This window comes from Embiotoca jacksoni, unplaced genomic scaffold (assembly GCF_022577435.1).
Source record: "Embiotoca jacksoni isolate LCO1_2020_lvr unplaced genomic scaffold, fEmbJac1.0.p SCAF_23, whole genome shotgun sequence".
Lineage (NCBI taxonomy): Eukaryota > Metazoa > Chordata > Actinopteri > Embiotocidae > Embiotoca > Embiotoca jacksoni.
Genome location: NW_027185374.1, coordinates 9250892 through 9276849, shown reverse-complemented (window position 1 = coordinate 9276849; position 25958 = coordinate 9250892). Strand labels below are relative to the sequence as shown.

Here is a 25958-nt window from a genome sequence, read left to right as displayed (position 1 = left end):
TGTCTGTACAGTATTTGTATGAATAGAACCAGCAGCCGGGTAGCTTAGCATGAAGACTAAAGAATAGTTGACCTGGCTTTATCAAAAAAACAGAACCAAATGAGCCATTTCCCCTCTTATTCAATTCTAAGTGAATTGACTGCTGACTGTAACTCCATATTTAGTGGTGTGAATCTTTTCATCTAACTCTTAATGTTTAAAAAAATTCTGCAAATGTTCCTAAAGGCCCCTCTCAAAAGTACTGCTGATCTCTGGACCAGATGTGACACACTCTTAATTTGTCCAATCTTTTCTGACGTTTCAAGGTGATAAGCCAGTCATAGAGATTTATTTTTTTTCTTCACACCTAGGCATGGATCACAGAGTACCACACTCTAATTGACATTTAGAATATCATTGGCACACACTTCAAACTCGGCGCCGGGTAACATGCCACAGCCACTAAACATCTGGCATATTTCCGACCCAGCGAGACACAGACGAAATTCTCATTTGGAATAATTTCCTTCATTGGCGGGGGCTCTGTCCTCTGAGTGCGGGTGAACCGAGGATAGCTGAGCTCTTAATGGTGTGTGGTGCCCTGTGGATCTTCACGGCCAATCCAAAGCTCCAAGCGTGAATATTTAAAAACCCAGATATCAGACCTCAGAAGTCTCATCAAGGCAGTGCTGCAGATAGGGGACTCCACTTGACTTACTCCCTCAGCACCCAGCCCTCTCCCACATTCAATATCTCCAATGACGAGCCCTCCTGGGTACATTGTTTCTTAAGGGGCATGGTCCTCCCTGATATGGTTGAGTTTAGCCCATTAGCTGCGCTGAATGGCATTAATATCTGACATAACTCATTGTAATGGTGTCATTTCCAAGTGCAGTAAGGACAAGGGCGTTTGCTGGGATGTTTTTGAATGCTAGCCTACGGGTGCTGCAGATGTCCCTAAGAAGCCCACCCAATATCCACATAGTATAGCTGAAAGCCCATATTGCAATTGTGATACAGTCGACTGTCAGAAAAAGCTTAAAATATTCGTATTTCCTTGTCCTTGTCCTCTCAGTCTTGATTTCTCCTCCACTCTATCTTCCCTCTCGCCGTCGTCTCTCTGTCTTAATCCCTCTCTTTCTGCCTCCCTGCAGTTCTAATTTTTGCATTTTCACTTCCAGCTCTTCTGTTTTTTTTTTTCAATTTTGTCTTTGTTTGTGTCGCTCCTGTCACTTCCAGTACTCAGTCATCCTTTTTCATTCCACTTTATCTTGAGCTGTGTGTGATAATGTTATTATTGTAGATAGAGAGCTAATGTCTGCGGCTGAGCCAGACTCTGACATTAAGGGACCGGCTTTAAAGACTGAGAACATGGTTTCAGTGTCTTGGAAATGTCATTTACCAATTCTCTTGACCCATTACATGATGTTCTCTTGTTGGTACAGCACAGAATGTCACGTCAGACCTTATTGTGAATTGAGCCTGTAGCTGTCAGACGTGACTTAAGATCTTTGCCAGATGATTAGGGTCCACTGGTAAATCTAACATGCTGTATATGAGCCGCAAAACTGCACTTAAATCCAAAAATGTATCTTTATTAATAAATAATTCCCAATTGGGTTTAAAACTTCAAAAATCACAAGAATTGCAGACTGCCACCTGTTTTCCCTTTGGTATTCTTGCAAGTAGAAAACCACCATTCTGAAATTACCTGTGTATCATTGCCTTAAACATATAAACTCTACTAGGCAGATGCAGCATCAAACAAGGAGCTGTGTGGGGCGCTGCACATCAAGTTGGACAAGATGAGGGATGAGTGTGACAAGCTGGCAGCTCAGCTGAGCACAGAAAATGAGGCACATGCCCTCCTCCACAGAAAATACCAGCAACTCAAACAGGAACTGGAGGACAAAGTAAGCCTCGACTCTTTTGCCATGTCTTTCAAGCATAATGATGAATAATATGTGACAGTACTTATAATAAATGTTGTCTCAATTTTTTTTAATATTTGAGCTGATTGCAATTAAGGACTAAAAGCAAAGAAAAGTATTTAATATAATAAATCTGACATGAGTGACATCAGTAGACATTGTACTTCCTCTTTAAACAGCCGCATGCTCTTCAGACTGCAGATTTTGCCACAATCATGACATTTTAGCTAATGATTAACAGTCGTAAAGATAATTGTGATTAACGAGTAAAATGTGTTTTTCTGTTCATTTTATGCCACTGTTATAGTATAAGCCTAATTCTAGTTTAATAATACACCTTATGAAGAAGAAGACAGGCCATTTATTGGCATTGAATATCTGAACAGATAAATATGAATTACATCTCTGTTTGCCTGTTAGACCCAAAAAGGCACCTATAATCAAAATCATCAATGTAGTATGATTATGTGTCATTCAACTGCAGCTTAACAAAGGGGGCTATTGAGATGACATCATTAAAAGAGGGCCAGTCAAACCTCAAATGGGGGAAAACGTCGTTGAAACTGTGATGGAAATATGACATTTCTTTTAGTTTCACCGAGCTGTTTTTATGTAGATAATTGGTATGATTTTCCAAAATGACTGTGGTCAGCTCAACTAAATGCAATCGGGTGATTATGTAATATTTGTGACAGGTCTATTCACAATTTAACAATATGTTTTATCATGGCCGAATCTAGCACATGAAGAAATCACAAGACATTTGGCTTTATGCGGACAATCAGCCAGTGCATCTCTCGTCTGGGGCTGAAAGCCTGCTTACTCTTATCACACTCAGATATTCCAATTCGAAGAGCATCTGCCATTGCTGGAAATGTTGTGTCTACAATTGGAATTAACAAAAACCTACAGGGACTTCGCTGCCTTTCCTTCCTTCTTTGCCTTAAAACCTGATTACTGTTGAGATCATGTGACCATACAAACCCAACAACAGTCCCAAAGGTTAAGTAGTGCCAAATCAGCACTATTTTTTAAAGGCTCTTTATCAATCTGTCCTCAGGTGTTTTACAACAGCTGATGAAGTATTGAACCCCAATTCACCGCTCTGACAGGCCCCTGATAAGTTGTATGGGGCTTTTTCACGGGAACCGTGTATTGATTTGAAATCGGTTGAATGCAGAAAAAGGGCCTTTTATTAATGTAACATGGGTCGTTCATTATCTCAGGGACAGGATAATGATCCATGGTCCCTGGGCAGCACTGTTCACTTGGTTCCTGTCTTCGGACTCATCGATTGGCCGTGTCCCGGTAGAGACCCTGAAACTATTGACAGTACCGGCCAGGAGAGGAAACATAACTAGATCTGTTTGTCTGAGAGGAAACTGAGTGGCTCTGATCCCCAAAGATGTTTGTAAGGGTTTATTATTCAGGGAACCCACAACAATTATTGAATTTAATCTTGTAATAAGCAGGAAAAGTGCTGCTTTACTGCATTCATCTACAGAAAATGTACTTTAATCAGTTTCTTGTAAGAGTCAAACAGAATTGATAAACATACTGAAAAGCGAATTGGCAAACTGTGCTCCAATCGGCTGTCTGACGCTGTTCACAGGTCGGGTCAAGCGAGCGGAGACGTGCCTCTGAGTCAGAACTTGTTAAGTTGGAGCAGAAGATGCTGCAGATGGAGGCAGAGCAAGAGTCAGTCCTCACCTCGATGGGGGAAGAACTGGACGCGGCCTGCTGCAGCCTGGCGAGGAATGGCGAAGAGAAACTACAGGTAATTCAATTCAATTGTATTTATATAGCGCCAAATCACAACACAGGTTATTTCATGGCACTTAACACATTAAAGTCCGTACAGCAGAACTTTACAATATTATACAGAGGAACACAAAGATTCCCACATAAGCAAGGAGGGAAGAACTCCTCTTTAAGGGAGAAAAACCTCCAACACAGGGAAGGAAAAACTCCCTCTATTTAATTTCCTTCTGTTTATGTTTTGTTTGGGTTTTTTACAGCCACATTTAGCAACTAACAGGAAAGGCCCAAAATTAGCTTACAAACACATACGACTGATATAACACTGGCTTGTTACATGCTCAATGTTGGCGTATCTACAGTCCTTGTTGTTATATCCCGATCTATTATTAACTCATCATTAAACTCTGCTGGTCCACAGACTCCTAAGAAAAAATGTGTCTTTAGTTTAATTCATACACAATTTTCTTAATTGGTCCCTTGTTACCTTTTGGCTCTCTGTCAGTACATGCTGGACAGCTCCTGTCGTTGATATTATTCCTTTTTTACAACCAGGTCCCTACAGTATATAGGAGGCTTAGCAAGAGCAGGGAAACTAATAGGATACTAATGACATTGCTGATGATGGATATAAGAAATCAGATTGATGAGATTATCTCATACTGAATAGACAAGTTCTGGTTTATTTGCTTACAGCTGTAGTTTACTGTACATTTGACCTGAACTATTTCACAGTCGTAAGAGCAGTGGGAGGGAGTTATTATTGTTTTTTGGTCATTTTTTTAGCCGTTATAATAGGAACTGGAACTATATAGGAACTGCGGTGACATAACTGTGCAGTGATTGGTCGAACAAATATTTAGTTCTGGGGGGTAGGTCCTCTCAAGAAAGTCCTTAGAACTGTTTGGTGCCAAAACGCCTTTTGTTACATCTCAGTCTGTCTCTTAACCCTTCTGTTCATATTAGCGTCTTCTTAATCAGAGAAAAAAAAAAACCCCATCTCAAACGTTGTTTTATTTTGTGTTGTACATACGTAGAGAATATATTCTACACACATATTATGGGCTGTAAAGAGGATTTTGATTCCTGGTGACCATGGATAGAGCTCCTCCAGAACAACCTGTCTTCTGTTTGGGTGTTCAAGCTTCTAAATGGTTTATTCATGATTATGTGATTGGATCCATCCATCTTGTTTCGAGCCGTCCTCTTCTTTTTCCTTTAACTGTTCAAAGCATTACAGTCTTATCCAATGAACTTGTTCCTCTCATAATGCGTCAGAAATAAGAGAGTTTCTGTTTGGCTGTCTGAAGATTGATTCGGTCAATGATCCACTCTCACTAGTCTTCATCCAACACCAGTATTCATAAGCATAAATATTTACAACACACATACTCCAGAGTACTATATAACCACACATACCCACTCAGTAAAGCTTCTCCACAACCCGCTGACAAACACAAATATTTTACACATGTTGCCTGCTGGAAGAATCTCCAGCCTCATCCACTAAGACTTGGTACACACTCGCTCCCCCCACTTACATGCTCCAAGCTAGTTTTCATCTGCTGCTCCAGGTTAATGAACCCGGCCCGCTCCTATCTGCTCTTATAGATTTCTCAGTCTGTAACCCACTGCCGCAGTCAGAGATGCGAGCCAACACCTTGCCTCATCTGTAATCCGTCATCTTGAAAAGAAGTCAAACTTACTAATGATTGGCCTAATGAGGGGAATCATTAACAGTTAAAAGGTGTATTAGGTTTCGGTTACCTCATAATACCCTCCTTACTTCTTCCTCTTTGGAGGCACTGAAGCAAAACGTTGTAAGTAGAGCTGCCACCAGCTAAAGAGTCCCCTAGTTGACGAAAAGCTGTTGATCCAAATGAATAGTCGACTAGTTGTTGCATGTTTATTATATTCATTTAATTATTGAAATATATATGTTTTGGAGCAACAGAAAATGGTTTAAGTGTCAAGGCTGACACAGATTGTGATAAGTAACGTTGTAGACACTGTGCTGCATCACAGAGAAATACAAAACTGAAATAATGAGCTTTAAAAAAAAATAATATATATATATAACAAGCGTTTACAACAAAGCTAAAACTAACGACAAATGCAATAATGATTCTGAATGTGTTGGAACAAGCAGCAAGGACACTGAACATTTAGTTCATTTAATTCCACAGTATTTTTCTAATCTAACGGAGTTTGGGTTTTGTCTACTAAAATATTATAATCAGTTACTAAGAAGATTATGAACCAGTGAAACTGTTTTCTTAATATCAAAAAAGACTATCAGTAAACCGTTAAGTTCATATACATTACTTTATATAAGTTTAGGACCTACGATTTGACCTTCAAATGAGTTTGAAAGATGTTGTTTTATTTTCCCGTCTCTTTGTCCTCCCTCGATTCATGTCTTTGTGTCTTTTGGACTCAGCTGGTTAAAGTCTCTGCACATCATGTACATTAAGTGCAGTGCAAAGTTCTCTTGTGTTTGAATCCAGCCTGGAACATCTGCTGTTTTATTCTCTGTCTTGCTTCCTTAACTGTTTAATGAAGAGAGTAGGCCGCCGTGGTAATCTCAATGAAAACATCCCTCCCCGTATCCTTTCCACCTTCCGATAGACTTATCATCTCCGCCTTCTGCTTGTCTCCAAATTCTTTCCATTCTCACAGTGGGAGGTGAAACAAACACACTGCAACCAAAGACACACAGACGCAGATTTACTCGCATTCTGAAAGAGACGCAAAGCGTGCAGTCGCACGTTTAAATTAGCAGTGGCAGACGCGTGGATTCCACGGCAGCGCTGCTGAGAAAATAGTGGCATTTCTTTCACTTCAACCCAGCAGACGGAACTTTCAACTCCCAGCTTACTCGTTCAGTTTCACCTCCTTTTTGTCTGCCACCGCGCCGAACGGCCTTTGATGGTTCGAGAAGGAGCAAAGAGAGCGTGAGCGAGAAGCATAGAGGCATGTTTTATCCTCCCACTCGGTCACATGCTCTCTCATACGGTTGTACACTCCCTGAGACGGGGACCTCGGCACAGCGGCGCTCCACCGTCGCACTTTGAGCTGCCGCGGCAACAACTTGGGAAATTCGCTTTGCTTGGATCTGGGTTTGAGTGACAGCTGGAAAAAGTTGCTTAACACCTGTGTAGTGTCGACGCTGTTTGCTCAGACACGGGACAGAAAGGGTCCCAAAAAAAACAACTCCTGCTGTGTGTTTTCCATGTCTGTTGATCACGCGTAAACAACTTGCCACAAGGGTGTTCCTGAGAAAGCTCTTGTACTGTTGTGTTGACTTTGTTCACGGCCGAATGAGAGTGTTTGTTATGTCTCCTGGCTTTCTTTCTTCTTACTTTATGTAGCAGGAGGTGAGTTGTGTTTCTGCCCTGGTAGCAGGGTGGCTGAATGTTGCTCTGTACACATGACAAAAACCTTTTGAAAAGGTTGGTCATGGAGCAAAGATTTTTTTTATTTTTTATTATTACTAGTTCTTTTCATATTTCATAGGTCATGTGTGACCTATGTCTGATCAGCATGTAACTTCTAAACAGATTTCTATGTACCGTCAGTGGAGCCACCAGTATTGGTAAAAGCAAACAGATGGATACAAGCAGCACCACAGCTTTCAAAAGTTGGTACCGTTGTTGAACGCAGCCTTAATGGCCATCGGCAGCTGAAGAGATGGGCACCTGATAGGCTGCAGGAACTTGAGATAGTCCTCTGTTTTGGACGAGTAGGTGCTTGTGCCCACTGCCCTGTAAGATGAGCACCAGTACCCCTTCACTCAAACCACCTGCCACTCCAAAAGTGCTCATTTTAGAATAGATGTTATTTCACATCGTATGTAAATATTAAAGTGGATGTTGCTGCAGTCATTTCGCCTGTGCTGGTGGGATGGTACTCAGGACATCAGTGTTGGTCTGTTGGTTGGTTGACTGATTCTCCCGTTTAGTCCAGACTACTGGAATATAGCAACAACTATTGCAATGGATTGTCATGAACTGTGGGACACATGTTAATGTTTCTCTTAGCATGAATTGTAATAACCTTAGTGATCCTTGATGTTTCAGCTAGCACCGTTATCAGTTAAATAAATGTAATTTTACTTCATTGCTTTTCTTTTTTAGGTTTACTTTTATGGCCTTTGTACATTTATGACCGAAAACTTGCATCATTAGATAGGACTCAGTTTTATTTTGTGTTTAGTGCTAACTAGCTAATTAGCACTGCTGCTGACAGTTCTATTGTTGAATCATGAAGTTTCCCTTTGATATCGGCCAGCTCTTAAATGAATGTTTGAGGTACGAACCACCAGCAGGCACAGGAAAGAACAAATTCTTCATTAATGAGCAAATGAGAAAAAGCTTCGTTCTTCTTGGCATAAAACTGTCACTTGAAATGGCCTTGACGGTCCAGTGCTTCAGAGGCATAACATATTACTGCAGCATCCTCCAGTATATTGTCATAGCCCTCTCTTTCTCCATGTTTCCTGCCTGTATTTCCACTATCAGTATCTAATACGGGCAAAAAATAAGGTGCAGTGGTTGAAGTGAAACCCAAATGGCCAATGAACAGATAGAGACAATATTCTCTGCACAGGGATCCAATAATCAATGAAATACAACAAACCGGGTAGAATAAAAAAAAAAGAAGAAGCCATATCTATCTTCAGGTGTTGGCACGCACACATATTCACCACCTCATGTGAAACGAAGAGGTAATGAAGCTTAGAAGGGATTATTAACCTTTGCTCAAAATTCCACATGTAGCTGTCTGAGCAGCTGCATGTTAGTGGTGGAGGTGTGCTCTCGACTCGGTGCCACGTAGTTATGTGACTGTGTTCATCTCTGTATCTGTCTTTGTGTCTGGTGGTTTTGTTTGTGTATGTGTGCGTCAGCAGTCATTAGGACTTGGCAGACAGGCAGTTTGCATTGCTGACGCTGACAAGCTTGTCTGCAAAGGATGGAGCACATACTCCCTGAGCTCATTTTTATGACACGCAAAACCTCTATGTGTGGGTGTGCATGCGTGCACGCTCCGGTGTGTGTAGTGTCACAAGTTGTTAAACACATTCATGCCAATTTAAGTTGGCAGAAGCAGCTCCTCACAAAAGTTCAGGGTTTTAACAGGAAGCCCTTTCTTCTGATTTCTGTCCTGTTGTATGTCCATCCACATTTTAATTCTGTAACTCCCGTAACGTCTTTCCACAGACTTTTTGTCTTATCTAGACAACTTAGGTTCATGTTATCCAGATAACACGATATGTTTTCAATTTGCTCCCGTTGCATGATACACTTTCTTAAGAATAAAATTTTGAAATTCATGCTCTCAACACAGGAATGCTCACATTTGCATTTATCTCTGTTCTGTTATTCAGGCAATCTCCCAGAGACCTGGACTGGTGAAAGACCCCCACCGCTGGCTGGCAGAGACGAAGGTATTTGTGATTTTTTTGGGGGGGAATAATTATCAATCATAATCAATTATCTAATGGAGAGAACACAAAATTATGTAATGCTATTACTATGAACACCATGCTTTGTCTGAACCCTACGTGACACCGAAGATAATAAGAGAGCAGTTGCATAGATCAGAGGTTAACAGACTTTTCAGACCACGACGTATCAAAATAAATGACCAAAGTACCACTGAAGATATCACCTGGAAAATTCACTGATTTCACAATGTAATAGCCTCAAAAAGGCTAAATAACATAAGGCTACTGTTTTAATATGAATGCACTTGTCTATTAATCACAGCACTAAAAATAATAATTATCCCAGTAATAACAAACCTGTTAGATTGTTTTAATTTGGAGGGCAATTGTTAAACCTTTCAGCGAACCTTTTGTGTATCGTTGACAGGCATAGATTATACATGTATGTAATCAAGGATTTGTTTCTTCCAAACTCAAAACGATCTCACCAGCCACGTGTAGCTCCAGTTCTGCTTGTTTCAAACAAACATTAACCGTGGTGTAACCGCTCAGAAAAAGATGATTTATTGTTGAGAAAACTATTTTCCACAGCTGAGCGCTGGTGTGTGGTGAGAGTCAGCGGTGAGTGTATTGAAAGTGTGAAGTTCAGGGATTCACAGCAGAATGACTTTCCATGATAATCAAAAGGGCAAAGACACTTGTAAATTGAACTACCTTCAGAGGTTCAGTCTTACTACATTTTCACTGATTTCCATTTCTCCGTGTCAGCATCAGGGTTAAAAAGATGTTCTGTTTTGCAAAAGAAGCTCTTTTAATTGATGAAATCACACGATGCAATTGTAATTTAAAGCCTTTTAGCCATTCAGTTCCTCTCTTTCTGCAATAATAGTTGCCACCTGGCTTCTTTCCTAGACAAATCGGTTCCCATTTAATATTGTAAACGTACAAAACGAAACATGTAATTATAGCTGTGGCGGTGATGCATGATACTGTGTTAAAATGTGTTTGCACAATTCGTAGTGTTTATCAGTATAATGTATATCGCCTGTCAGAAAGGCCCTCAGAGTGTTGTGCATTTACAAGAATAAAGCACTGGAGAACAAGGGAGATAATTAGCTCCCTTGTTAAGAGTTTTTTTGGTCAGAAAAGTGTAGTTATGATTTACAGGCTCACAGTCGGGATAACCATTTAACAAGTCATTTTGTTTGGCTGTGACAACCTGTTGTCGAAAACCTTGTGAGTTTATTTATCTTATGTAATGCGCCTGTATTTTCTCTGGACAGTTATCCGACTCAATCCGACTCTCTGAAGTGACTTGAACACTAGTCAGCCAAAAGGCAAAATTAGATAAATAATGATTCCATGATCTGTAAACTTTCATTTTGGACAGAGAGAGCAAAAAGTGTGGATAATAAACTGTAAAATATTCTGCCCTCGTTACATATCTTTCTCACAAGTGTCAAAAGTAGTCTTATCTATACCGTATGTGCAGTATTTATATGTAAACAATATTGGCAGATGTATCAATATCAGAATCTTTTTATTTCCTAATATCGACATCAGCATCAGCCCCAAAAAGCTCATATCAGTCGGGCTCTACTTAAAAGGGTAAAAAGGAATTCTCTTGAGATATACATCTATCAGACACCTTTGGGGTCTTAATTAGGATCTTATACGAAGTCCTTAGTATTGATTTTTATATCAGAAAACTCAGATGGGGCAGTATATGTGTGGGTACGTAAGGGAAATCCTTTTTATTACCAGCATGTGTATGAACTGCAGTGTGTCAAAGTGGGAACTGAGGTCTACTGGTGACTTCCCCTCCGTAACGCCCTGATTCCCCAAGTTTTCAATAAAACCCTTGAATCCACCCGGATATAATGCACGCGTGTCTCTCTGAACCCCACCAGACCAAGCTGCGCTGGCTGTGTGAGGAGGTGCGGGACCGGGACACAAGAGAGCAGCGCCTGAGGAGGCAGCATCAGCAGACCAGGGATCAGCTGAAGTCCCTCAGGCGGAGCTGGGACTCCGAACAGGCGACTCTCCTGCAGCGCCTGGAGCAACAGGAGAAGCTGCAGGATTCACTCAGCTCTGAAAAGAAAGGTAGCGTTAGAAAATCAGAAAAGTCCTTCATGATGATGTCACACGCTTAGGATGCCACACACTCATACACTCATGCTGTGTCAAATGTGTTACAGCCTAGCATCATGTAAGCGGAGCACCTGTGGGCCTGTTTCAAAAGGCAGCACGCGGCCCGAACTCTCTTTTTTTTAACCCGACTTTTTTTTTTTTTTTTTTAAGCCAATCTATAACATGATACCCACATGATTGTCCTTACTGTCTGTAATATATTGCAGCAGCAAGTACATCATTGCTTGTTGTGGATGTGGTGATCCAATTGTTCAAGATCTATCTTAGATGACGTAGATAGAAAAGATAATTTTTAAGCTTATTTCGATGCGGGGAATCGAAGTAAACGGTCAACAGATCAGAGGAAGGCAAATAAGTGGTTAAACAAGCCACGAGCAAACCTTACACGCACAGAGAAACGTGACCCTGCTGACTCAACAGACTCTATTATCAGCCGAGTGTGCACTGGTGAGTGAAGCGGCGTACAGTATGTCATGTTTAAATGAAGTAAGCTGGTTGCGGCTGTGGGCCCCCTGGCAGCATGACGCCTGTTTCACTTGAAACAGATGAAACATAGCTGAGGCCGACTCTCCATGCAAGACCATTCAGAGGCCTTTTTTTTTTTTTTTTTTTTTTTTTTTTTTTTTAAATCAGGGAGTTATCGCCTGTGATAAAAGACTGCTGGACAAGAAATCCTTTGGTTTTACATGTCTACTAAATTAATGATGGTAAAAAGGCATGAATATTCACCATAGGATTCCTTAACCGCTCTTTTTCATAGATATAGCCTACTCAGTCCATGATCTGTTTTCTTCCTCTCACATGTACATAAAATCACACCATCCTTAAGAGCAATAACTAATTCAGTGCAGGCGTATTACTGAAATGTTTTGTGACTGAGTGTTTTTTGTCTGCTGTGTTGTAATGGGTGTTTGGGAAAATGGCTGTCTGTGATGCATTGTTTTTTAGACTGTGCACATGGGTCTGTCTGTTTACGATGACAAATGTTTAAGAAAGCATCTTAATGGCTGTGAACTTTGAGTCTTCTGTGGAAAATAGACTTGTTTTTCCCGTCCTGAGCCCCCGCTTTTTCTTCTTTTTTTTTTTTTTTTACTGAATTCCTCCTAATGAGCTGTAACTGGTAGAGGAATAACAGCTTGTTTTCAGCACTTCATCTGAACAATACAGGCAAATGGAGCTAATTTGTGTTCCATTAATGGAGAGAAAGAGTTGAAAGACATAGTAAGACCATAGAGGGAGAGTTGGGACAAAGTCGTGGACATGGAAAACAGTCAGCTATCTGTAACTCTGTCCCTGTATGCTTTTTGGCTATAGTGGAAGCAATGCACAATTCAGATAAGCAATCTGATGATACGACCTCATCCCCGGATCCCCGTTTGGAATCAGTGCGCTCTGTCATTGGATCCAATCAGGCATTTGACAGAAGTGGCCTCGTCTGTCTTCACTACAGGCGAAACCACTGCTATGGTCTCTTTAGTAATTAGACCGAAGAGAAATCTATGCGTCACAACAGCAACATTTGGTTATTTTGAACTGAAGGCATGGATCTAAAAAAAAAACCGCTGCTTGTAACATGTTTTCTCCGTGATTTTTATTTTAGGACTTCCCACCCTGCAACTGCAACAATATACATAACCATGCAGTGTGGCAAATACTACTACCAAGCTGTGTTATCAGATCTACTTCTTTTATCTCTACAGATTAGCTCTTATTGCCAGCACTCTGCAGAGCTGTTGTGTGATATATAGTATTTGTGTTAGTTAATTTACTTGTGTCAGCTTGAGGTTGCAGTCTGTGTATTTTCCCGCAGACCTTTCATCACTTGTGCAGTGCTCCCTATTGGCCTTTTCCCTTAAAAACAAGTCTGCGCTGCATGTGTAGATAACAGAGGTTGTAGTATTACAGAACCTAGCACAGCTCTTAGGTGAGATGGGAATAGGTGTGAGTCAGCAAAGATAACTGTGGCACTAACAGTGGACGTGCGGTATTATCTTCCTCCTAGTGCTTTTAAAGGAGATTTAGCCGACTTGGAGGTTGGAAAGCCTGGATGTTTGTTCCTTAGGAAGAAATGCTGTTTGGCATTTCCAAGTATTTGTGTTCGATGGGTTGGCCAGCGGAGTCAGATATATGTTTATACTCATTTGTTTGAGGAGGTGGAGACTCAGCCCTCCCCAAGTAATGGGATATTGAATTTGGGGACATGCCATTAGGTGTGTTGGAGGGGAGGCTAACAAAAGAGTAGCCCGAGTAATATGTTTGCACAGGCTTTTATAGGCTTTTGAGCTGAATGCTGTCATCAGAAGTGGCATCAGTTTGTTACTGTGTACTATCTGGGGGGGCTGGATAATATGGATGAAATCAAGTATCACAATATTTTTGACAAAATACCCCAATATCAATATTGTAACAATATTGTAGGCATGACAAATGATGCTTTCACAAAATATTTACACAATGAGATCTTTAACAAACAATCACGTTATCTGGATATAGAGGTTACTGGCCCGACATGAACTATATTTTTGGAGCCAAAAATGTATCTAAAATTAATATATTGGCTGATATTCTTTATATCTATACTGAAGTATATATATATATATATATATATACAATATATACACTTTGTTCGAAATGATTCCTCAAATGTGGTTATCAAAGACGGTTGACACTTGTGCCAAAGATATGTAATGGAAGCAGAATGTTTTACAGATTATTTTCCACACCGAGCTGGTAATAAAAGAAAAAGTCTACTTCCACCACTTCTTTGTCTTTTACATAATTTTTGTTAATTTATCTTCAGCTGTGGGGAATGTCCTTTCAAATACTACAAGAAAGATGAAATGACAAAAAAAAAATGTGGCAACATAATTCAATATTTATCAGCTAATTTTGGAGCCACTGAAGCTAAAAGTAGGAATTTAGTATGTATAACCTTTTTGTGTATTATGCTCTGTAAAAACAGTTTGCATGTTGGCGGACATATACGCCGACATATCTGTGAAATAAAAGCCAGAACAGTCTGGTAAGTTTAGAAAGCTCACATCACTTTAGTAATGAAGCTTTTACAACTTGGAAAAGACAACACTTACACCACATTACAACTTATAACACTAACACCACAGTGTGTTATCCAAAATCAAAGATACGTATAATATTGACTTATTGCCAGACTCTATGTATCTGTCTGATGCTCAGTTCTCATTGACATACTCATGTTTTAATTGAATTTAAACAATAGACAAAATCAACACCTCAGTTATTATTGTTCCAATTGTTGGAAGAAGAATACTTTCTGATTATATTTCATAAAAGATTGATTAAAATGTTTTTGAACACTTTCTTTCTTTTTATTGTTCCAGTAATGTAAAAAGTTTATTAAAAACGTTTGCACAAAGCTGCTTCTGCTCGGCATAATTCCTGGAACAATAAAGTTGGGAAACTATTGTGACATTTGCTTAATGAAACAAAATTGCTCAGTAAATTTTGAGTTATTCTTCCAAATCAGGATCTCATTAAGCCGCCAGTGATTGTAATTAAAAACAGTTTGGCGCTGCAATCAACAACAAACACGAGCAGAGTTTGCTTTTTATCTACCTGTCTGTGTGAAAATATTCCACGAGCACCAAATGGTGTTTGAAGCAGTCAGACATGTTGTATGAACATTTATCATGTGACCAAAACAGAGTTCATTAATAAAAAAAAATAAGAAAAGCACAAATCTTTTCTCATGTGCTGGGAGGTTTATTGTCCAAATTCCACTTTTCCCATAACTCATTGGTTAAATGAGGTGATCATTGGTGATCATTAAGGACGTCCTAGGGATGGTGTGTGTCTGTCCTCATATCTGACAAGCTGGAACAAGAAAAAGGTTTTACTTTCAATATTATCCAAATGGTCGCTGATGGTCTCTTTAGTCGACTAAAACGCTCAGCTCTGTTGCAGAAGCAGACATGACTGCTGCCATAGTTACAGCACACATCAAAAAAAATAATAGAGTGACATCTGATCTGGCTCACATACAGCCGGTATGGACCACAGATATCATTACGCTCTGACATCTGACACTCAGTTCATCCACAGCAACATCTTCTCCAACACAATCCTCTCATTTCAGAGCTGCAGGAGAGGAGTTGCAGGAAGGAGGAAGAAATGAGAAGCCTTCAGGTCAGCATCATGTATTTTTATTCATGCAGACATGTTTGTGTGCTATTTGCATCTGTTTAGCTTCTGTTTTTAATATCCAGCTGACATCATTTAAACTCTACAAGAGACATGTGGTACAAGTTCGTGAACACATCACTTTTATTTTTTTGTATTTTTTTTTGCACATCACCTGAGTAATTTTACAGCAACTGCTGGACTTTGGTCATCTGTGCTCTCCGATGCTGTGTCACAAACATTACTACACAGCTGTGGGCCTGACGCACTCCTTGCAGCCTTGCTCGGACAAGTAGCTAATTACTGCAGACATGAGGCCTCGCGGTTTAAAAGCCACCAGGGGCCTTGTCTCTGTCTTTCAATACGGCAGCAGCCACACTTGGCAGGCCACCAATTCACCTAGTCTGGAGTGGACGGGCCCCCAGCGCCTCACTGGCTCTTTATTCACCATTAAAAAAACACACACACACACACACACGGAACTGTTCTGCCAGAGTGTGTGTGTTTTTGCCTCTGTGACTGTGCATGTGTGTGATGGATACCGTGGTCCCATCTGTGGCTGCATAATGGCACCTGCCAGAGCTCGGGTGCCCTCTTAAGATGCAGCCGGGCTTTTAAATATGAAGGATGAGGAAAGTGATATGTGGAGAGGAAAGACAGATAGAGTGAAGGACGTAGGCGAGTTATGAAAAGAATGTGGGGGGGGAAAAAAAGTTAGGGGTGGACTGAGGGGAGGAAAAAAAGAAAAGATACCCTTGTTAGAAGCCATCACCACATTACAGGCAGCGGTGGGGGAGGGCGGGGGGGGCAGCCGGTTGGAGGGAAGAGCAGGTGTGCGTTTGAGTGGCAGATAAGAGGCATAGCATCACTTATGCATCGTTAGAGAGGGAACATCAGTCAGGAGCTGGATGAGCAGCGAGAGCGGTTTGTCTTTGTGTGAGTGTGTCAGTGTGTGTGACAAGAAGTCTGCTGGGTGCTACAGACTCTCCCCAGCCTCTGCATTTCCTTCCCTTGTTACCCATTTGTTGGAACTCTCCATTCCTCTCCTCTGTCACTCTTCCCCCACACACACATAGACCGGCTTTGCTCATCCACTACTTTGAGCAGTTTCGTGGACTCGCTGTCTCACGCACGTCTCCTCATGCTAGTTTAAGCCTTACTTCGGCTTTGGTTCCTTCCATGGTTTTAAATGCACGTAAAGTAACATTGCTGTGTTTGTGTGTCTTTACAGGATCGTGTATTGGATCTGGAGATGGTAAGGTTCGATCTTCCTTTTTTTTCTTTTCTTTTTTAAGGAAAATTTCTGAGGATATAAAGGTTTTTAAAATTTGCGCCCTGGAGTTGTTAGGTAAGGAGTCGTGTCGACTTTCAGCCTGACTTGATTCAGCCGTGTAGGCAGGTCCACCTCAGGCTGTGTTTGTTTAGCAGCCCATAGAGGCTAACACAGGGTTCGAGATTGCTTTTAGTCAAGGCTCAGAGCTCTGTAAATCATCATAAGTCTTGCTGACGGGGTTAAGAACCCAGCTGTACTGACAATACGGTATTGACAGTACCATCCAAACTGCTAAAAGTCTACCACTAACATCCTTAATCAGCTATTAGATGTGAGCCAGGAATTAGTTAGCGCTGCTGAAAGGTTATATTGACCCGAGCACTTTTTTTGCCCTGCTGAAAAAGATAAATATATGAAGCATTCTATCCGTCACAATTATGCGGCATGCTTGTCTACTTCAGCCTTTAATTAGCTGCTGCAAGAAAGAAGAGGAAAAACCCCGGACTGCCATCAACTCCCATCATTTTTGCTTACTGCGACTGCACAGTGGCAGGATGCATCGACCCGGCTTCCACTCAGCCTGGGTGGGGGGGATCACCCAGTGAATCTTACTTGAATGTCAGGGTGCCTCAGAGCAGCCAGCTCTTTTGATGCTTAAATGCTCCATGTGAACGTGAAGGCTATTGAAACATACAGCGGAGGGATGAATAGGCTGGAGTGCAGTTAGACTTGTTGCCTAATTAAAGATTGTGCTGAGTATGTCGGAACAAAAGTCCTTAATTAGCTTTTGAATCGACGAGGCAATATGACATCATGTCTGCTGGTGCGCACACCATTTGTTAATTCCTCCTAAAGCAGTTGTGAAAACAATAAAGTCCATAAAACATGTTGGAATATAAATTGTATAGATTAAAATCCCAACAATGCCATTTTAACAGTATCAGAAAAGAAGGATTAATACTTCCCAGAGAGGTTGTTAGGAGTTGTGTGCTCTAAAGCAACATTTTACTAAAAATCTATCTTTCAGGTCTCCAAAACCGATAGCGAAGGACCAAAACATTCTCAATTCAGTTCCAGTGAAGTCCTTTGTTGTCTCTCCTTTTGTGTGCATCTGTCCTGTAATGGCAAAAAAACGCACACAAAAAAAACAGGAGTCTGACTACGTCTATATACTGACTAAGAAGGGTTCCAGCCTTAAGAGTCACAAAGGGGACACTAGTCTGACAGATGTTAGCAGCAATACCAGATGTGGCACCAATCCTGTTTTGTGCCGTGAAAGAATGAAATGTTTTAAGATTTGATTATTTTTAGGGTAAAGTAAAGAGAGGAGCAGATTGTTTAATGTGGAGTACAGGCGCAGAACTCATGACGATAGACAGATGGGCAGGAAACATTCCCCGGTGGAAAATTTAAATAAATTAGAAGGTGCTTGCACGCAATGCAAGAGTCCCTGTATACTTTGTGCGACATACTGTCATTGTCGGAAAAAGTTTTGTGTCCAAAGTTTGTTGAGGCTGTTGCAAGGCCTGTCACAGTTATTACATAATCACCTGATTGAGATTATTTGGACTGACCGCAAATGTTTTCCTTAATCGTTAGAATTGTTTCCATTCATCTGCTTAAGAACAGCTGAATGAAACAAAAAGAAATGTCACATTTCAGTATTTCCAACTAGTTTTCAACTATTTGACTCTGACTCAAGTAGCAACCAACTGTGACGTCTCCCTCTGGATTGTGAAATGCTGTTCTGAAGCCTTGATGTCTTAGTTTTTATTTTTTTTATTTTTTTTATCTATCGCCGTTTTTTCTGAGCCAGAAGTGACCATATTTAGACGTGCATGGGAGGAGCCAACTCCTAGTGGCCCTTGGTGGTATTGCATTTTAAGACACTCATGCATTGGCTTCATTTGTCTGACCCTAAAGCTACGTCTACTTTTGTATACAGTCTCGTTTGACTGGTGCTCTTTTAAAGACGTCGTCTCATTGCACCTCCCTCAGCTGCAGTTTAATGGCATATTAGTCGAGAATTAGCGCCACAAACTGTTTATATTGAGTCTCTTATAATGTTTAACAGACAGACAGGTATTTTGATGACCGAATATTGACATTAATATCGTGGACTTAGTTGCGAAGGCAAACAGCGCAGCACCACTGTTGGAAAATTTTAATTTTTAGCCAATTGAAAAAGTTGCAAGCGCTGCTAACACCATATCGTGGGCAGTCCATGTCCTTATTCTTTGTTTCCCAACCAAGACACAAAACACGCTAAACACCTATGCTGAAATACATTCTTTTTTAGCTGCACTTTTTTCACCTGTCTCCCATATCTCCACTGTTAGATGTGCTTCGAGCAGTTTGATGACTGCCCTCGCTACTCAATGTCAACAGTTTCCTTACAATATTAGCTGCTAATATGATTAAACGTTACCATTACTAAAGTGACATTTGACCTCAGCTGTGGTTTGTTTTCTGTTTTTTTCCTCAACACATTTATTTTGTAATCGCACAAATCTGACCTTTGTCACATGGATTCCTGCTGCAGGTTTAGAAAGTTGTGATGAGGATGGTGGCTGTAATGAGCTTAAGATTAAAACCGTTGCAATGAAATCCACTGCTGACCCGGAGTCACGGCCAGAAAAGGTGTTTGTAGAAACTTCAACACCCCAGCAGCATAATCCACTTTAAAACCTTTAATCCCGACCCTCAGTGTATTCCAATCAATTTGGCCTTCCTCAATCAATTGTTAAACATGGTGGAGCTTTAGAGCTCCGAGGAGGAGACGGCGCAGCAATGCAGTTGTTGTATTCAGGGAGTTCATTGTTTCAGATTGTCTGTATGCTTGAGGCCTAACAAACTTCTTAAATGCACTTCCTGTTGCAATTTCAAGGCAGCTTTTTGCAGGTGGATCACAGACTGTCAGTAACCTGAACAGCGCTAAAGCAGCAGCAGGAAGGTGTACTGCAACAACCACATGGTCAAATACAGAAAAACTTAACTCGCATTGAAACATGTTGAAACTTTTATTTTGAAGTAGGTTTTGACTGATGTGTGAATACATATCCCGTTTATTTTAGGGCACATCATTTATATGCAGAGTCTAATACGTTACATTCTGTTTGGTCATGTGCAACAGCATAAATTATAAAAAGCATATATATATATATATTCACAATAGCCTGCTGACAGTATCAGCCGTGGACCCTTGTTGTCTGGGCAGTACGTCCTATTATCTGTGTAAATACAAAGGAGCACGACAGACAGGCAGAGCAATTAAAGCCCACACATCTGATCCAGCTATGCAGCCTTCATCAGTAATCATCATTTCACGTCAACTTTGACAGAAAACAACGTCTAATTTCACCGTGTTGTTTCATTGGTTTCCTTCCTCGTTTCTCATTTTGGATCTTTTTCTTGGTGTAAGTGAAGAGTGCTGAAAAAACACAGGAGGGAAAGAGGGAGACAATTAACAGAATTGGGATGTAGTCCCGATATTTACCTCGTCACACATTCTCTTTGCTTTTGTGATGTGTTATTGAATGTATTACAACAAAATAATTTATACAACTGTTATAATTTTTAAAAAGACAAGTTCTGAAGTGTTCCACTTCCTGTCCCAGAAGTCTATTGTACATTAGCTTATAATTATGATGCTAGTCAAGTCAGGGCTGCAACAGGATGGACAGATAGACCAGGTCTGTAACAGGATGGACAGATCGACCAGGTCTGTAACAGGATGGACAGATCGACCAGGTCTGTAACAGGATGGACAGCTAGACCAGGTCTGTAACAGGTTGGACAAATAGACCAGGTCTGTAACAGGTTGGACAAATAGACCAGGTCTGTAACAGGATGGACAGATAGACCAGGTCTGTAACAGGATGGACAGATAGACCAGGTCTGCTTCATTTAAGTACGTCTACACAAACAATAACTAACTAAATGAATCATATACTGGAGAGGTTGCTAATGTCAGGATTTATTAAGATATTAAGTCATAATTACCTATTTTTCCCTTGTGGATGCAATGTGCTTCCCTTTAAACTGACTTTGTACGTGTGTGTGTGTGTGTGTGTGTGTGTGTGTGTGTGTGTGTGTGTGTGTGTGCGCGTGCGTGCGTGTGTACACGTCGTGTACGTCGTGTGTGTGTGTGTGTGTGTGTTTCCTAGAACACAAGAGTAGCCCTCAACCATTTGGAGTCGATTCCAGAGAAACAATGTCTGATGGAGAACTTCAAAGATTTGGAGGTGAGTTCATCAAGTCCAGACGGATTTGTTTGTAATAAAGTACCAACGTGCTGTGACATCAGCTCCATCTCCTTACCTTCAAACTATCAACCTTAGATCCAGTAAAGTAAACTCATTGCACCACTCAGTCTAACAGACACGAATTATCGTATTTATCCACTTACTCGGTGTGCAGTCACCTACACAGGCGGTGCTCAAGAATGTGGAAATTCTCAGCCTTTTATCGTCTTCGACTTCAAAGATGGTTGCATCACACGTCGGGCTGGTTATGACACAAGCCTCCATTTTGTGTCTTCAGGAGTCGCAGCAGCAGAGAGACGTGGTAGAGCAGCGCTACACCAAATACAAAGAGATCGTCTGGAACCTGCAGCACCAGCTGGACGAATCCAAATGCAGAATCCAGGAGTACAGAGTATGACACACACACACACACACACACACACACACACACACACACACACACACACACACAGACACAGACAGACAGTTACAGCTCTGTACTCTAGAAGAATGAGTTCTATAATGCCTTACAGGAGCCCGTGCTTCCAAACAACAACCCACTCTTTTTCTATTTCAGTCACTAATTGCTGTGCTTTGTTCAAACAGCAGCTGTTTGGATAAGGATAGCCTGACTTGGAGAGTCCAGCTCACCCGCGTGGATGCCAATGTGTGCACTGCCCCTAATTTGCAACTTGTATGAATAAATTAATAATGTATGATTAAACACGTGGCGGTAATGTATCGTGGATGGACAGACTGGGACAATAGCACAAATATACACTCAGACAAACGCTGACTTTCACTGTTCCCTCTCAATTACTGCCGTCATCGTCTCGGCTATGAAGCAGTCCAGGGATCCATCAAGACGCCCCTGTTGACAGCTGATTGCCATCATCAGTTTGTAACCTCCCTTAAACAGCCATACAGTCACTTTTTAAATGGTTTTAATCTGCCAGATTACCCTGTTGGTTTGCCAAATGACTCCTGTGTTGAGTGATAAGTGATTGCATTAGCTTAATAGCATCTGCCCACTCTGGGTTTATTCAAAGCAAAAGGATGGGTTTAACGAGACTTCCATCTTGATCAGAGGCAGCAACAACAACAACAACAAAGAAGACATGAACTCGTTCTCTGCCTGAAACAGCAGTTTCCTACTACGGCTGAGCTGTTTTTCACACTCTGCCATCCTCACTCAGGCACATTACTAAAAAAAAAAAAAAAAAAAAAATCTCATTATTAAAATTTCTTTCCATTTTGCACACATTCAGCTGTTTCTCCTGCACTACAGTTCTTCTGTCCTCCTGTTTTCCAGGATGAAAAGTTGGACGCCACTTCGAGGAGTCTGAGGCTGGCTGCTCTTTCTTCCTCCATCAAAAGCACCGACACATTCCTCAGCAGCTCGCCGAGATCTGACACACTATGTAAGTACTTGGCTGCTCTGACTGTGGGAGGCTTTTATGGTAGTGGTATTTTTCTGCATCTCTTTATTGCTAGATAGTTTGGAAATTTATATTTTTAAAAGTGCTGTACCACAACACGGTCGAGAGCCAAGTCTCACAATTCACAATGAATAAGCAGCAATAGCTGTCCCAATTTCTTTCATTCCTTGGGCTCCATTTTATGGATTTAGGAGCACGGTCTAAACAAGCACCATCCTCCGGGGCTGAAAAATGAAGCCAAGGAATGCAGTTCCTCGAGTGGCCACTTGAGGTTGGTTTCAAAAGTGAGTCGATCCCTCATAGACCCTCAATATGCATAATTAAGGGCGGGGCTGCTTTGAGTGATAGGTGGTCACGGTCGTCTTCAAATCTCAGCCATTGGCTGTCAGCCGGATCCATACAGCCTACAGACAGAGACGGTAGTTGGTTCATTCCTCGGTTCCACCCACAAACCACATCTTAGCCGGGAGACAGGCAAGAGTGAAGTGCTGCCAAAATGGTGACAGTTGGAGCCTCCTACATCGAGCATGTAACCGGGTCTTCAGGAACCCTGTGGGTGATGTCACCGAGGCTACGTCCAGTTTTGTTGCAGTCTATGGGTGTAAAGCGTTTGACCCAAAGGCATTTAGATTGTTTCCAAATCCACTTTTGTTCGTATAACGGGGGATAATCTGGGCCCAAAGTAAAGTGTATGGTTCAAAAGATGTGTTACTCAGTCTCCTTAATCAGAGGCATATTTTTGGTTTAACATATAAAAAAAATGTTTTTTTAAAGTGTCATTTCCTGTTCCCTTTAAAAGCCTGGAGCACCTCCACCGTGGTGGAGTGCTACAACTAAAGATTTGCCAAATAGAACGAAAGAATACATTTGAATCTTTTTCTTTTTTATTCATGCATGTTTGTGTGCTGCTGCATGTCCCCGTGTGTCTAACAGGAGTGTTTGAGTATTGTTATTACCAAATTACCAATTTTTTTTTTGCTTTTAGCTGCCTCAAGATACTAATGCAGGACCAACATAGACATGTGCGTTACACTGTTTTTTTAAACTATGCCAGGAAGCTCTTTATCTGAAAACATGAGACAACTAGACACTTCATCTTTATTTCTTCATCATTTCAGTCAAACTGGGTGTCCTCCAAAGAAATGTACATTTACAGCTGACTGTTTCAGTATTAACATTGTTATTATAAACCTGTCAAATACATGAGAGCTATAATTTCAGTATGTCAGTTTCAGCTCTGTCACTTCTCCGCTCAGTATTTAAACAAGGCTCCCGCAGCTCAAACTTTCCATCAGTGCTCTGGAAATGAATCTGTATCACTGCCAGTGGCTCACAGCCAAAATCACTTGTAGCACTTTCCTAAGCTGCTTATAAATATTTGGCAGAGTGTGAGAGGAGCGTACTTCTGAGGCTTTGTGTCCGTTTTACCTCGGAGATTTGCGGTGGCCAAAACACATCTATGGCTATTTACCACTAGTGTTAATGTACAATGCAATTATCGCACATATTCATGGCTGCTTTGGCTGCAATAGGTGGCGCAAATCATATTCTGTCCGGCTCGTTGACGGGAGTGAGTTGTCTCGACGATAGAGAGCTGGTTAATGGATGAACAGGGAACGTTGCGGTAATCATCTTCCTCTCTGTTGGTTCGTCTTCCTCCTCAGCGCCTCACAAACGCCTCACCAGCTCGGACCTGGGAGACTGCAGAGGCAACGGGTTCAAGCACCTCACAGATTAGTTCAACCTTGAAGCAAACCTTTATCTGTATCTCTACACACACACGCACATGCGCACACACACGCACACACACACACACACACACGCACACGCACACACACACGCACACACACACACACACACTCTCTCTCTCTCTCAGACTCTACCTGTCTGCTGCTCATCCAGAACAAACTTCCCGCAGTAAGAGGCCTTGTTAACCCTCCTCGACTACCTCAACCGGTCACTGACGGTGCTCGAGATTGCACAGCGAGCTTCTACCAACTACTTTGAAAGCAGAGACGTGCAGTCGGTCTGAACGCTGTGAAGGAGAAACGTACCACTACGTGTTTTAAATGTTATTTATAAGCGCCTAAACTGAATGTATTTGTTTGATACCAAAATAGTTTGACTGTTACGCTTGTTGTCATCGTTCCTGGCAAAAGCTGTTTACTTTGTTTTCAGTCCTCTTATCATGCCAACGTGTTTGTGCTAAAAATATATAGCATACAGTCACTCCTCAAACAAAACTGGTGCCTTTTGAACAATATGCAGCTGTTGTTGTTTTTTTTCCAACATATTGTGTTGTTGTCTTCATCATGAATTTGTGACATTTCTGTTGATTCCATGTGTTTTTCACCTCTTTTAATGTATTCACTAATTCTCTTGACAGCTTTCTATTTTTTCTCCAATGCAGTGTATATAAATATATATATCTAGATATATATATTTGTAAAAAAAAGAGACGAGCACAAATAGATGTCTATTTTTTATGAAATGTGAAGGAAGCCTATGCACTACAAACAATAAAGGCACACAGCTGAATGTGTGGTTTTCTAAGCGCCCTCGATGATGCCCCTCTCTTCATTTCAGAGTGAAGTGTTTGCTTTGCAGCAACCTGCAGACTCCACCTCCTCCCTCAGGTCTATCTTTTGCTTTTGGCTCAAATCCTCCAACGTCTCCTTTTAATTTACTATTACAGCACCTGCCGAGTCAGCATTCTCAGAGTTGGACGTAATCTCAGTTGAGCCGCATGTTTGGAGATTTTGTGCCGTACTTTTGGAAATGGAGCAACGATGTAAACCTGACTGAACACCCTCAGCTGGCGGCTGGAAGACTGGTGTACAGCCAGAGAGAAAATATTAATAATACGAAGCACATCCGTCGAATGATACTGTTAAATAATTAGGAGTAAGAAAAACAATACAAACCTGAAATGTAATTAAAAAAGAGCTATTTCTTTCTTTCTCTTTCTCTGAAAAATAAAAAATAAATAGTTTTTCATTGGCTCATTATTTTCTCTTTGTCTCCTCCTGTCCTCAATGTCATTTCACACCTCATTTTCAATTTTCTTAATGCTTGTATGATGACGAAGGTGCCTTCGTCTAACGCAGTCACTGTACCATCAGTGAGCGGACAACATGGCTGCTGGGCTCATCATGTCACTGGTGGCCGGTGACCAAGCTGAGGGAGGTCGGAGACACGTCGCTGAATGAACCGGAAACAGCAACGTCTCAGTCTGTAAACAAACAAGACATTTCTAACGGCCGGTGGACATCAGGAGAAATGCACAGTGAGTGTTTTTTGTTTTTTTTTTTTAGTAAATGGTGGAAGATGAACATGAGCTGAACCGGCTGTTGTTTTCTAATGAGGACGTGATGGTGATCATCGGCCTCCATGTTTACATGTTATGAAGGCCGCTGTCATGCCATAGCATGATATATTTTTTTCATATTTTGGACGATAAACTATAGTATGACTTTTGTGCGATTTCTGACGACATGCTATAAGTATGACTTTCGTTCAAGTTATGGAAGGCAACACAGTGGTGGAGTTGTCAGCGTTGTTGTCGCTCAGTCTAAAGGT

General features: G+C 41.2%; 1 protein-coding gene across 2 annotated transcripts in view; it reads left to right on the top strand.

The window, feature by feature from the left end:
* Window positions 1-25369, top strand: part of LOC138203621 (centrosomal protein of 128 kDa) — a 39955-nt gene extending 14586 nt beyond the window's left edge. For both annotated transcript variants that reach the window (XM_069158623.1, XM_069158624.1), the window contains exons 16-25: window positions 1728-1892; window positions 3523-3687; window positions 9055-9114; window positions 11025-11217; window positions 15380-15429; window positions 16655-16678; window positions 20863-20940; window positions 21239-21352; window positions 22253-22361; window positions 24044-25369. In XM_069158623.1, the coding sequence (XP_069014724.1) occupies window positions 1728-1892; window positions 3523-3687; window positions 9055-9114; window positions 11025-11217; window positions 15380-15429; window positions 16655-16678; window positions 20863-20940; window positions 21239-21352; window positions 22253-22361; window positions 24044-24117 (1032 nt within the window). In that variant the 3' untranslated portion in view covers window positions 24118-25369. The remainder of the gene's footprint in view (window positions 1-1727; window positions 1893-3522; window positions 3688-9054; window positions 9115-11024; window positions 11218-15379; window positions 15430-16654; window positions 16679-20862; window positions 20941-21238; window positions 21353-22252; window positions 22362-24043) is intronic.
* The last annotated feature ends 589 nt before the right edge of the window (window positions 25370-25958 follow it).